Source organism: Erpetoichthys calabaricus, chromosome 11 (genome assembly GCF_900747795.2).
Source record: "Erpetoichthys calabaricus chromosome 11, fErpCal1.3, whole genome shotgun sequence".
Lineage (NCBI taxonomy): Eukaryota > Metazoa > Chordata > Cladistia > Polypteriformes > Polypteridae > Erpetoichthys > Erpetoichthys calabaricus.
Window position 1 is genome coordinate 123,843,859 of NC_041404.2, and position 13,355 is coordinate 123,857,213.

General features: G+C 42.1%; 1 protein-coding gene across 1 annotated transcript; it reads right to left on the minus strand.

Moving 5' to 3' along the window:
* Positions 1 to 206: 206 nt before the first annotated feature.
* Positions 207 to 7,055, minus strand: LOC127529730 (delphilin-like). The gene is made up of 4 exons (XM_051934322.1): positions 6,847 to 7,055; positions 6,292 to 6,545; positions 5,649 to 5,981; positions 207 to 389 (listed from the first exon to the last, which is right to left on the minus strand). The coding sequence occupies exons 1-4, from the start codon at positions 6,929 to 6,931 to the stop codon at positions 207 to 209; spliced, it is 855 nt and encodes a 284-aa protein (XP_051790282.1). The 5' UTR covers positions 6,932 to 7,055.
* Between the last annotated feature and the right edge of the window lie 6,300 nt (positions 7,056 to 13,355).

A 13,355-nucleotide genomic window follows, 5' to 3' on the forward strand; every position in this document is an offset into this window, starting at 1 on the left:
TGTGATGGATTAGAAGATATCAAGCGGCTCAGGGCCAAAACAGCAAAAAGAGAGCAGCCATTGGAAGTGATAAAAGCAGAAAAACAGAAGTAGGGCAAAATTGCTGAACTGATGTGAACTGGCCACAGGGGAACCACACTCAGCTCATGATCTAGACACTCTAAAACATGCAGATGTGACTGAAATTTAAAGGTCCCCACTGACCCTCATACCAACACCCTCAAAGCCTGATACCTTATGCTGTCAATCAGCTGAAACTGATGGTCTCCATTTAGAATCATGGGCAGAGCATATGCCAGGTAATCCACCCTGCGTTCTGAGGCATACTGCTTGAGGACCGTGAACAGTTTCTCCTTGACATCTGGATGGTCTCCAAGCACCTCTTCGATCTGTAAGTGGGAGAAAAGATCACCTTAAACCAGTGGTGACAATGTCAGTCCTGGAGGGCTGCAACATGTCTGCAAGACTCTGTACTTCTGTCTGCAGGTTTTTGTTCCATCCCAGTTGCTTAATGATAAGTAAATTATGCTGATAAAGCACTTATTGCTCAAGTGACATTTTTCTGCTTCATTTTAGTTGTCTTGCTTGTTAAGATTTCAAACACTTAATTGCTTATTTTAGTCTTAAACAGCTGCAGTTGCTGTTTTTAATGGCTCCTTATAAGCAATAAGATACAAATGACAAAGGAACCAGCAGTTTTCCATCTAGCATGTTTCCATTTATACCTGTGTGTATTGATGGTGTACTATCAGGTTTAATTAAACAGTTACAGAGAAACTGAAGAGAAAAGATTAAGGACTGAAAACTACTCATTCATTTTAGGCTTCAAATCATTTGGACAATATTCTTAGAAATGAAAATATCTGCAATATAAGAATGAACTGACACTGCAGAGATAAAACACCACCAACGTGACATTAAATTCCATAAGAACTGTTATTGGCCAGGACTGTTATCTAATTAATCAGCAGGGTTGGAACAAAAGCCTGAAGCCACTGTGGCCCTCCAGGACCGACATTGCTCACCCCTGCCTCAGCCTTAGACTATATCAGACTTCTGCACTACATACCCAACCAAGCTTCACTAGTTGCCTCTTAGGAAACACCACCATAGAACTGAAAAACAAAGCACCAAAACTGATGCTTCATTTTCTCGCCCATGTTTTATTTATAACGAATACTATTATCTATCCATTTCTTAAGCAAGCTTAATTCGTAACAGGGACACAGGGTGTTAGAGCATATAGTGACAGCATTAAAGCAAAATGAGGTTTGCCAGGCACATTCACTCACACACACACCCACACTCACACACAGCAGGTCATTCTAGATTTGCCAATTAACAAATTCTCTATTCTTTAGGGTGTGGGAAGAACCAGAGCATACAAAACACATTACAAACAGCAACACAGACATGGGGAAGGTCTGTAAACTCCACACAGATACTGATTTGGTTGGGGCTCAAACTGATGAGAAACTAGTAATATCTGAGCTGAAATATAATCATGTGAGATACCCTCCCAGGCAATGACTATCTATGAAACACGTGGCCTACACTAATAATCCTATGTCAGACAGGGCTGACAACACAGATTAAAGATACCTGAGCTCCTGCTGCTGCATGGCTGCAGCCATAATCCTCAGAGAGAAGCATGGTGAAAGTGACCCAAGAAAAACCAGCAGGTCTACTCAAGTGACCTAGAGAGAGTTTGGGTCAGAAAGTGAAGGAACATATGCACTGGTCTGGAGAGTTAGGGCCCCAATATATGGTTCAATTACTTAGACTGTATTACGAAAATCAGCCAGAAAGTCAATCTGGTAAGAGTCTGGCAAATTATTAGTGACCGCCCAGTGAGATGCCACGTAGGTACACATAGGCATAAAGCAATGAAACAGCCATCTTGGGCAGTGATAAACACAATTAAATGGTGAGGAAGGAGACTAGAGAGAAATAGCATAAGTGAAAATTTCAGCAGGACACAGAAAGAAGAGGGATACACAGAAGGGACCCAGCACTATTACTATACTCAGTGCCTTGAAAAATATTCAGCTTTCATCCCCATTTTTTACATAAATGATTGTCCCAACCTGAGATTTTGATCAATTTGACTAGGAATTTTTATATGTAAATGAAACACTCTATTGACGAAAATAAATAATTGTAATTAGTATTTAATAATTGTAAACTGAGGTCCACTAATTACGCTTATGTACAATTCTCAGAAGCTTAACTCCAAAACCCCATGCTCCTTCAATTATCACTTTACAGCAATTTTTAAATGGAACAGTCACTGAACAAATGCAGTGTCTCAAAGTTGTGACCCATTTGTAAATCAAACCCATTTTTACCTATAAAATCCAAAATCGGTAATTGTTCCCTTTCTCATTCCCTGTCCCCAGTTACTGTATACTAGACAGGTTGAACTTTTGAATTGACAAAGCTGTCATCTATTATTGTCTGTCCATAAAATATCTGAAATATGAAGTAAATTGTGCTTGGGGGTGCAGCAACAACTGAGAGGATATACTGTATGCTACTTTGCTCTACCTACTTAGTAATACAACATGCAGTGCCACAAATGTGCACATAGGCATAATGCATGGTGAAGATTCTTAGAGATCACACAGATGATCTGAAGGTACATGGCTTGCACTGTTATAAAATGGCACACAGGGGAACTGCAGAAAATTGGTATGGTGAGTGGGGCTAAAGTGTCAATGATGTGCACATGTAGGATCTGAAATGTCCATTTAAATAAGATCCAGTGAGTCAGCATAAAAGATGCCCATCACTGTTAAGGACTTGTATACAGGACAGCTTCAAAGATTATTTATGAGACTGGGACAACACTATTAGTGATGTGCAAAAACCCAGAATATAGAGAGACAACACTATATATTTTTAAAATGAACATGTCGGTAGGCTTCACAGCTTTGCTGTAAAAAGACTGCCTTCACTGTTAGCAATTTGCACACATTTGAAATGCTTGGAACTGTAATATTGAGTGGGGCTATAGCATACTGTAAATGAAGTGCAAAATCCCTCCAGGGATGTGAGTGAGATAGCATTCAGCATTGGCAATATACAGTGGTGTGAAAAACTATTTGCCCCCTTCCTGATTTCTTATTCTTTTGCATGTTTGTCACACAGAATGTTTCTGATCATCAAACACATTTAACCATTAGTCAAATATAACACAAGTAAACACAAAATGCAGTTTTTAAATGATGGTGTTTATTATTTAGGGAGAAAAAAAATCCAAACCTACATGGCCCTGTGTGAAAAAGTAATTGCCCCCTTGTTAAAAAATAACCTAACTGTGGTGTATCACACCTGAGTTCAATTTCCGTAGCCACCCCCAGGCCTGATTACTGCCACACCTGTTTCAATCAAGAAATCACTTAAATAGGAGCTGCCTGACACAGAGAAGTAGACCAAAAGCACCTCAAAAGCTAGACATCATGCCAAGATCCAAAGAAATTCAGGAACAAATGAGAACAGAAGTAATTGAGATCTATCAGTCTGGTAAAGGTTATAAAGCCATTTCTAAAGCTTTGGGACTCCAGCGAACCACAGTGAGAGCCATTATCCACAAATGGCAAAAACATGGAACAGTGGTGAACCTTCCCAGGAGTGGCCGGCCGACCAAAATTACCCCAAGAGCGCAGAGACGACTCATCCGAGAGGTCACAAAAGACCCCAGGACAACTTCTAAAGAACTGCAGGCCTCACTTGCCTCAATTAAGGTCAGTGTTCACGACTCCGAGACTGGGCAAAAACGGCCTGCATGGCAGATTTCCAAGACGCAAACCACTGTTAAGTAAAACGAACATTAGGGCTCGTCTCAATTTTGCTAAGAAACATCTCAATGATTGCCAAGACTTTTGGGAAAATACCTTGTGGACTGATGAGTCAAAAGTTGAACTTTTTGGAAGGCAAATGTCCCGTTACATCTGGCGTAAAAGGAACACAGCATTTCAGAAAAAGAACATCATACCAACAGTAAAATATGGTGGTGGTAGTGTGATGGTCTGGGGTTGTTTTGCTGCTTCAGGACCTGGAAGGCTTGCTGTGATAGATGGAACCATAAATTCTACTGTCTACCAAAAAATCCTGAAGGAGAATGTCCGGCCATCTGTTCGTCAACTCAAGCTGAAGCGATCTTGGGTGCTGCAACAGGACAATGACCCAAAACACACCAGCAAATCCACCTCTGAATGGCTGAAGAAAAACAAAATGAAGACTTTGGAGTGGCCTAGTCAAAGTCCTGACCTGAATCCAATTGAGATGCTATGGCATGACCTTAAAAAGGAGGTTCATGCTAGAAAACCCTCAAATAAAGCTGAATTACAACAATTTTACAAAGATGAGTGGGCCAAAATTCCTCCAGAACGCTGTAAAAAACTCATTGCAAGTTATCGCAAACGCTTGATTGCAGTTATTGCTGCTAAGGGTGGCCCAACCAGTTTTTAGGTTCAGGGGGCAATTACTTTTTCACACAGGGCCATGTAGGTTTGGATTTTTTTTTCTCCCTAAATAATAAAAACCACCATTTACAAACTGCATTTTGTGTTTACTTGTGTTATATTTGACTAATGGTTAAATGTGTTTGATGATCAGAAACATTTTGTGTGACAAACATGCAAAAGAATAAGAAATTAGGAAGGGGGCAAATAGTTTTTCACACCACTGTATGCAAGGGTAGGCTGTGAAGAGATGGCCTATAAAGTAGGCTTGTGTAGCCAGTTATTTGGCATGAATAGTCAGGGCTCTATTGTCAGTTACAAGAGCTAAGCTTCAGCGGTTTGATTTATCAAGTTGGGTTGCAGCTGGAGAAATGTGCTCCCAGGTATGTTGTAGCATGTATGTCTAGAAAGACAGTCCACACTGCTAGTAATTCAAGAACAGGTGAACAGGGATGTACAAATTAGCTCTAAGGATAGCATGTAAAGTTTTCAATGTTTTCTTAGATGGCATTTAGACAGTTGGCCTAGAAAAAGACAGCCTGCACGGATAGAGCTTCGTGCATATATGTGCACTGGGAAGGTGGAGATTATTGTATCATAGATGTGCACACGTTAGCTGAAGTGAAATGGTATGCAAAATCAGAAATGTGCAGCCAGGTATGTTGCAGAGAGCTAGCCTACAGAGAGCTGCACACAGATTAGATGGATGAAATTAGTATGGGTATCTAGATTAAAAAACCTAGGCTTCAGGATATTAAAAGGTGATCTTCATGATCAGATAATTATAAATAGATTACCCAAAGCCCAGAAGTTTGATGCAGAGAGAAAGCATGGAGAATGTGGTTGTTGTATCAGTGATGTGCACATGTTTGCTGCAAGAGCTTGGCTTATGGAGCTGGCATGCAGAATCAGAAACTGCACACACACATTATCAGAGATGTACAAACATTTCAGCTTGGGGTGACAAACAACATGCAGGTCACTTGCAAGAAGTCAGCCTATAAAGGCAGCCTTCAGGGCTAGAGATGTCAACAGAGGCAAGATGAAGACAGATGGCCTGTAACACCAGTGATGCACAAAAAGACGAACATAAATAGCTGGCATCCTTAATCCAGACATTTAAAGTTATTATAAGTAAATAAGAATAAAATACAGCATTAGGTAAGTTATCATATGGGGTACCTTTCTGTTGAATTCCAGTGCCTTGTTCTTACGGTCCTGGTGCACATCACTGCCACTCTGATCACCTTCTCGTATGCTGCCACTGGCTCTCTTCTGCCTCCGGCCAAGACACAGAATGCCAAGCCTAAGGTTGCGGCCATGTGAGGCCTTGATCATGGCAGCTGCTACCTCATGTTGCTTAACTGGAACTCCATTAACCTCTAGCACATAGTCGCCAACCCTTAACCCACTTTCATAGGCAGGTGAGCTAGCAGTGCAGTCTTCAACAAGGAGGGGGCTGTCTCCTACAATGGTGAAGCCAAAGCGACCATCTGCACCAGGAGGGATGTCCACCTGCAAAATCATTTGATAATTGTTAACATTTTAACTCAGCAATTATCATCCTGTGAGGAACATAAAAACAACCACCAAGTAAATTGTGGGCTGCCATTCTGAGAAGCACCAAAATGATAGCTGGGCACTGAAGAGCTAATGCACATCAGGCACTTGGTGTGAGTGAGTCGTAAGCTGGAAGTCTAGTACTTCTAGTGCCTTTTACTCAGCCTCAGCACAAGGTTGGGTGGGGAGGCAAGGACATCTCCAAAACATATTGCAAGAGTCAGTTTATATAAACACTTTTGGACATGTGACGTAAGAGGCTTACCTGTTGGATACGAGAGACCACTCCAATGCTTGGTGGTACAGTCTTGCAGTGGCGGGCCACATCAGTCAGTGCCTCAGCAGTCATAGAAGAAACATTCTGGCCTTCAATTTCCAGAATCTGGTCTCCCGGACGCAGACCTGCCACATGAGCACTGCTCCCCTCATCCACTGAAAGGATGTAGCACGGCCCACCACCACTGATGCGGAACCCAAAGTCCTCCGGCCAACCCTGGTTTGATGCTGGCATGCTTAAATCTGCAAAAGAGTAGAAAGATACTTTAGTGGAGAGCTGTGGTCAGTTTTAGTTAGCCCAGGCAAAAAAACTGTATACTGCAAGGTAGTGCTCCTCACGGTCACCAGCCTTTTTTGCTCAACTTTAATAAGAATAAGTTCTGGAATCTTGATTAAATGCTCTGCCCATTTTCACATCAGGATCGAGACTGCACCCTCTTTGCACAATCACCCCAAATGGTTGGCCCAGAAAAATTTAAATGCAAGCATCAGCCCTATTCTCCCACCAGATCACCCCCAAAAGCAAACCCCTAAAAGCACTTACTCAGATCATTGCCTACCATCCGGGACTCAGAGATGTCTAACTGAGGCTGCTTTCGAACCTTGCGGTTCTTAAGGAACTTCTTCATAGTTAGCTCTTTGCAGATATTATAGAGTTGGAGCCCCTTAGGTGAAGCACTGAAGCAGTTTAAACCTGATAAGTGAGGCACAGAGGTGGTCTGAGCAGCAACCCATCAGAGCACTGAGACAGGTCACAAAAATCCCTCATGGTGCACTTGCTGAAAACCAGTCTGTTCTGGTAGAGCCGAATGGTGTCTCTGAGCCGCACCTCTCAAAGTAGGACAAATGGGGGGGGGGGGGGGTTGCGCGCTAATTATTTCATGTGAGGGCTCCCCAAAGACCTAACTTCAGAACTCACACCTCTGCCTCTCAATGGTGCGGCCCTCCAAGGAACGTCTGTCCCAGAAAGAAGATGGCCACACAAACCACTTCGGTGTTAATTGCAGTTTCCATTTAAATGTTGTACAAATTTGGGGGGGGGGGGGGGTATTAAAGAAACAGACTAAAGTGCAAATGTGATGTGGGAATGAAGAAGAGGGGCATGAAGATTGGCTGGACAAAGGCAGAGGAAAGAATGTCTTACTGTTTGGGTAATTGTGAAGGTCATGCTACAGAGAACAGTTGTGAGAATTGTGAAAGGAAACTAAGGAAGGTGGTGATGGCATAAAGGAGAGTGACGGTGGGGAAGTAGGAGTGCTGAAGGGCGGAGTGATTGAGGAGATATTAGGAGGTCAGCTTACACTTTACAGGGAAAGGCAACTTCTTTATGCAGTCTACAAATTCAGATTGACGTTGCTGACAACTGTAAAAATTCTAAGATCATTAATGTCACATGTACAGAGTACAATGAAATTTTTACTTGCATGTGTTCATCAAAATTCAACACATCATCACTCTCCAGTATTTTGATTAGTGAGTATAACTAATTTACAACTTTTGTCTTCTTTACCAGTAAAATCTCAGAACACAACTTACAACACATAAATATATTTGCTGTATTTTGACTCCTGCTACAAACTCTTAAAATTATGAGATGCTAGGGAATATTTCTCATTCCTCAGTACTGACAGTAGGTGGCTATTACACTAAGTCATTCAGTCATGCCAGTCATTAATCCCATTAAAATAGTCCACCCACCTCTGTTTCACAGTCCTCACTCTCAATCCTCCTGTTGCTTCAGGGTTTTCTCATATTGTACATACACAGTGCAATATAAACTTTACAGAAACCCTCCATCACCTGGCCAGCAGCTGGCCACTTATCAAAAGCTGTCATATATAGGACTGACTGGTGCTGCTGGGATAAAATTATTAGAGATGTGAGGAGCATTCCTGGCCCTCAGCCAGCCACAGTGTGTACCAATCCAATCCCAATGCCTGGTGTACATGGTACCACTCCCAAACAGAGGACAGATGCCTCTTACCTGTGTGGGCAGTGAGCAGCGACCTGGAAAGCTCCACATAGCCACGGTATGTGCAGTCTGTAGACACCTGCATGCAGCCTGCTGACCTGATCTCCAGCGCTAATTCAATCCTGCCTCTGTAACCTAATAGGGCCTACCTGTCATTTCTGAGGCCCGATAGAGGTTTCATGTTCTCTTGCACCCAGCATAGGGATGGGTCGTAGCAGTGCAGCGGCCCACTGTATTAAATTGTCAGGTATAGGTAATAGGAGGGAGCATGGAGACAAAGCCAAACCGAGCTTTATGCCTAATGTGGTCTGAAGGAAGCCACAGAACCTGGGAGAATTTAAAGGGAGTGCAAAGGCCACACTTGGAAACTGAAATATCTAGCTTAAACACAAATTGTCTGGACAAGGGTGTGAAAAATATGCAAAAAATTGCCAAAAGCATAAATGTTAAGTTGTCAACCGCACCTCTCTTTGTGAGTTACTATTACATCAGAGCTCTTTAATTCACCCAGAGCTGCCTCTGCACCTGCTGCCACGAGGTTTCTCAGATCTTTGGAGACTCTGTGTGAGCATTCTCTTCTTATCACACAGACATAGCTTATACTGTGTTATGGAGCTCATAACTTAACAGGAATTGAACATCTGCACAGTTGGCAACCTATCACAAAATGAACCCCAGATCTACTTCTTGACTCCTCATCCAAAGATTCAGATCATTTACAATCTGTCTGTTCATTCCCTCTTTTCTTTTCTTTTCCATTAAGCAGGCTCAATGTTACTGGTCTGGTTAAGGGATCCTCTCCTAATGCTTTCATGCTCTATAACTATAGGCCTGGCTGAATAAAATCAACATAAACATTTCAGACATTCAAAAGAGGTCAGACTAGAATGACTTCTTTATTACCCAAAGTGAGTCAAATAATTAATGGGCAAAACAGGATGTATTGTCATCACAGAACAGGGGTCGAAACACGAAAGTCTTTAGATGGATGTATGGACTCAAGATCAAATTCAAAAAAAGAGTCAAATCCATAACACAGGTTTAATTCTATTCATGGTGGGCTGGAGCCTATCCCTGAGCACTGGGTACAAGGCAGGAAACAGCTCTGTAGAGGACATCAGTCTACCACAGGTTCTACTGAAGTACATATTCACACTTCACGTAGGCAACAACTCAGCATGGGATTTAAACCAAAGAAATTGAATCCAAAAAGTCAAAACCATGCTTGAAAGGAAATTGGCAGAGAAACTCTCACTAAACAAAAATTTCACCTTTTATTAAAATGAACTTCTGACAATGATTGAACATGTGGCTTTCTCTTAAATGAAATGGCTGTCATGACCATATGTGCATGCAGAGCACACTGGGATTACATCTAGTAATGCTTGGCATCACAGCAGCCAAAACCCAAAATAGTAGAGCTGATGAAAATAGTAAAAAATAACAAATTAATTATTAGAAAAAAATTAAGAGAATCAATCTCCAGTTAAAATGTAACAACTGCCCTTCTGCTCAAAAAACCTAGAATAGGTTCATACCTTCTTTTGCAGAACAACTTCTTGAGGGTGGAGTGGTGGCTCTGAGGCTAAGGATCTGCACTGCCATCTGAAAGGTTTGATTTTTTTGTCTTCAATGTCTTCAATGGATGACTAAGCTCACTTCTTGACAAAGTCAAGTCAAGTCAAGTCAAGTTGGGGAGCATGCACTGGTACAGTGATTTGCTGCACCCACTACACAACGAAACTCGGCATCCTGGTTTGTAACTCCCCAGTCAGACACGCGGTCCAGTCCCACCCTCCGGAAATGACCCTCTATCTGCCGCAGCCAGGTGTTATGTGGGTGACCCCTTGGTGTGGTCCAGCCACTTGGGTCCCCAACAATCAGGATCTTACGAGCCGGATCACCCTTAGGGAAATGCGCCATATGGCTGTAGTGCCGTAACTGACGTTCCCTCATAATGCAGGTAATGTGCCTCATTCAGGACTCCATGAGCAACCATTCCTTCGACTGACACAAAGTCAAACCAATGGTACCCAAGGTTTTTCCGGAGAGACAAAGTACCAAAGGAGTCCAGTCTTCGATAATGAAACTTGGTGTTTAACTATATGACTTGTTAGCACTTTCATTCATTAAAATAACTAAAATTAAGCCCCAAAAATGTATTGCTTTAGTAGTAAATAAATGGGTTCTAATGAAGAAATTAGTTTAAGTGGAAACCTGCAGCCACTGCGGCCCTCAAGGACTGTAATTGAGGACCTCTGATCTACAATGTAATTAAATTTGCCTTTGATGAATGAAAGTGCTAACAAGTCATATAGTTCAACACCAAGTTTCATTATAAGCAAGGACCTAATTCTAATTGGGAAACTGGCTGGAATGAAAACCTGTAACCACTGCAGCCGTCCAGGACCATGATTGAGGACCCCTGCTCTAGAGCATCCAGTGGATGTATTCCTGTTCTGCACATCCTCACTTTAATCACAAGTTATTCTTTTAGCAGGACTGTGTCATTAAAATATATCAGTTTAACCTTTTATCAGATTCAATCATTACACCACTTCCTCACCTCTGTACTGGATTTAAAACTCCAGTGCTGGACTGGCAGCACCATAGAACTGCAGACCTCACCATTCACACCAGTTAGACCTCTTGGTTTGCTTCCACTGTTCACCAGATGATACCAGTCCATCTTGATTAGTAAAGTCTTCGGTGAAGTGGGTGAAAAACCTACAAAATCCCAGATGAAATATCACTCCCATTATCCATTGTCAGGGAGTACACACACGCTCCACACAGACAGTGACTTTGCATGGGTTTGACCTAGGGCTCTGTAGCTGTGGGGCAGCAATGCTAACCATCTGTGATGGTATTTCATATGAACTACAAAATGGAGTGCTTTGATAAGCTTTGATATGCTTTGACTTCTTCATGGACCTTTGTCTGATCTAAATAGTATTCATGGTCAGTAAGATAACATGCACACTGCAATGGTTAATAATTGTTTTAAAGAATTTTTAAAGGCTGTGGAGCGACACTAAGTAAAAAAAGTAGACAGAGGTGCAGACAACAGTGAATATTAAATAGGAGCAGCAACTTCTCTGCCATCTCCACTTGTTGGATTACTAGTTTGCTGCATTTTAAATAAAATAAGTATCAGTTTACCAGTCTGGTTTGCACTACACCAGTCAAACAATTCAAGTCAGCAAAGCTATTAATTTCAGGCAGAGCTTTTTTGTCAAAGTTTGGAATTTTTTTCATTCTTTAAGTGATAAGAAGGAGAGAAAGACAGTGATAAAGAAGGACTGATAAGTCTTCAGGAATTTGTGTATGTATGGTGTGGGGGAGGTGCTTGGGGTTCTTTCTAAATATTAATACATCCACAAATTCCTGGCCACTGTAAAAGGGTTATCACATTCTATCTTCAGAGCTAGAGGTGCTAGTGAAACTAGACCGTATAGATCCTCTTTGTTTCTTAAATATGCAGCAAGGTGCAACATTGGTTCATGCTTCATCAGTCATGGATGGAGTTCCTCATCTTCTTCATTAGCCTCACAAGGTAACCAACTACTGTCTTGTCTATTTTTTGACATATATAAGCTTGGATATACATTTGGGAAGCACTCTATTAGGCACAACTGCTTGTTAACATACATAGAAAGTAGTCTAAACAGCTGACCATGTGGCTACAACTCAATATATGCAGACATTCACAATACGTTTAGCTGTTGTTCAATCAAATATTCGACTAGGCGAAACATGTGATCTAAGTGACTTTGACTGTGGTATGAGTGTTGGTGTCTAGGCATATCAAAAGCCATGGAGCACCTAGGACTTTCACATACTACACTGTCTACAGTTTAAAAAGAATGGTGTGATATACAAAAGCATCAGTAATTTGTAATTCTCTGAAAAAAAAACAGATTGTAAATAAAAGTGGCCAGAGGACAATGACCAGAATCATTTATGTTGATATAAATGCCACAAATACTAAAATAAGAGATCTTTAATACAGTTGTGTGCCTGAATCAATAAATTAATGGACCTTGAAGTGGATGGGCTACAGAAGCAGACAACCATATCAGGCTCCTTGCCTGTCAGCTAAGAAAAGGAAGATGAGGCATCAGTGGGGCCAATACCTGGACTATTAAAGACTGGACTTTTTTCAGGTCTGACAAATTCTAACATCTGCTTTAACACAGAATGCTACACATGGGCAAAAGGAATGTCAATTATAAACACAAGATGGAAGACGCTATCCTACAACAAGCAACATATGAGATGGACTTAAGGGTTGTGGAAAGCAGCCCGGACACAGACAGGTAGACATCGGTTCAAGCACCACACACGTTTATTTACAACTATTATTTACAAGTGAAAACACACACAACCCCAAAACTCCCCCAAAGTTCAGGCCTTTCACAATGATGCCTCTCATGTCCGCCTCCACTCCTCTCCTCCAAGACCTCGTCTTCTCCACTCCCTACTCCAGCCCCTGAACGGAGGGAGGCGGCCCCTTTTATAATCACCCAGATGTGCTCCAGGTGCCTCCCGATAATCTTCTGCCGGCACTCCCCAGTGTGGCAGAAGTACCGGCCGCGCACCCGGAAGCACTCCGGGTGTCCCAGGTCGTCTTCCCTCCAGCACTTCCAGGTGTGGAGGAAATGCTGAGGACCAGGGCTTTCCAGGCATTGGGGCGCCCCCTGGTGGTGACAATGGGCCCCTATAGGGTTGAGCTTCTAAGCTCAGTTCCCATGGTCCCCAAAGCCACCAGGGCGGTTGCCCCCTCATGGTCTGAAGGAGAAGTAATCCCTCTTCCGGTCCTTCTGGGCATCCAGGCTGGGTGCCAGTCCCAGCTGCTTGCCACAGGGTTTATGTTGAAATAACATTTTCATTATGTGAGAAATATATAGAAGCTATTAAAAGGCAAATAAAACATTAGGTTGTATAGTAAAAACTGTTGAATATAAATCAAGGGATATTATGCTCAAACTATATAATGCATTAGTGAGGCCCCATCTCGAGTACTTTGTGATGTTCCGGTCACCACCCTACAAGAAAAACATAGTAACATTTGAAGCTAT

What these genes read in the sequence shown, in the direction of transcription:
- LOC127529730 (XM_051934322.1), bottom strand. Translation starts at nt 6,931, where the DNA reads ATGAAGAAGTTCCTTAAGAACCGCAAGGTTCGAAAGCAGCCTCAGTTA. An exon ending in GATGGTAGGCAATGATCTGA is followed by an intron (nt 6,546 to 6,846) that starts GTAAGTGCTTTT and finishes ACTCTTTTGCAG; the next exon opens with ATTTAAGCATGCCAGCATCA. An exon ending in TGGTCTCTCGTATCCAACAG is followed by an intron (nt 5,982 to 6,291) that starts GTAAGCCTCTTA and finishes ATGATTTTGCAG; the next exon opens with GTGGACATCCCTCCTGGTGC.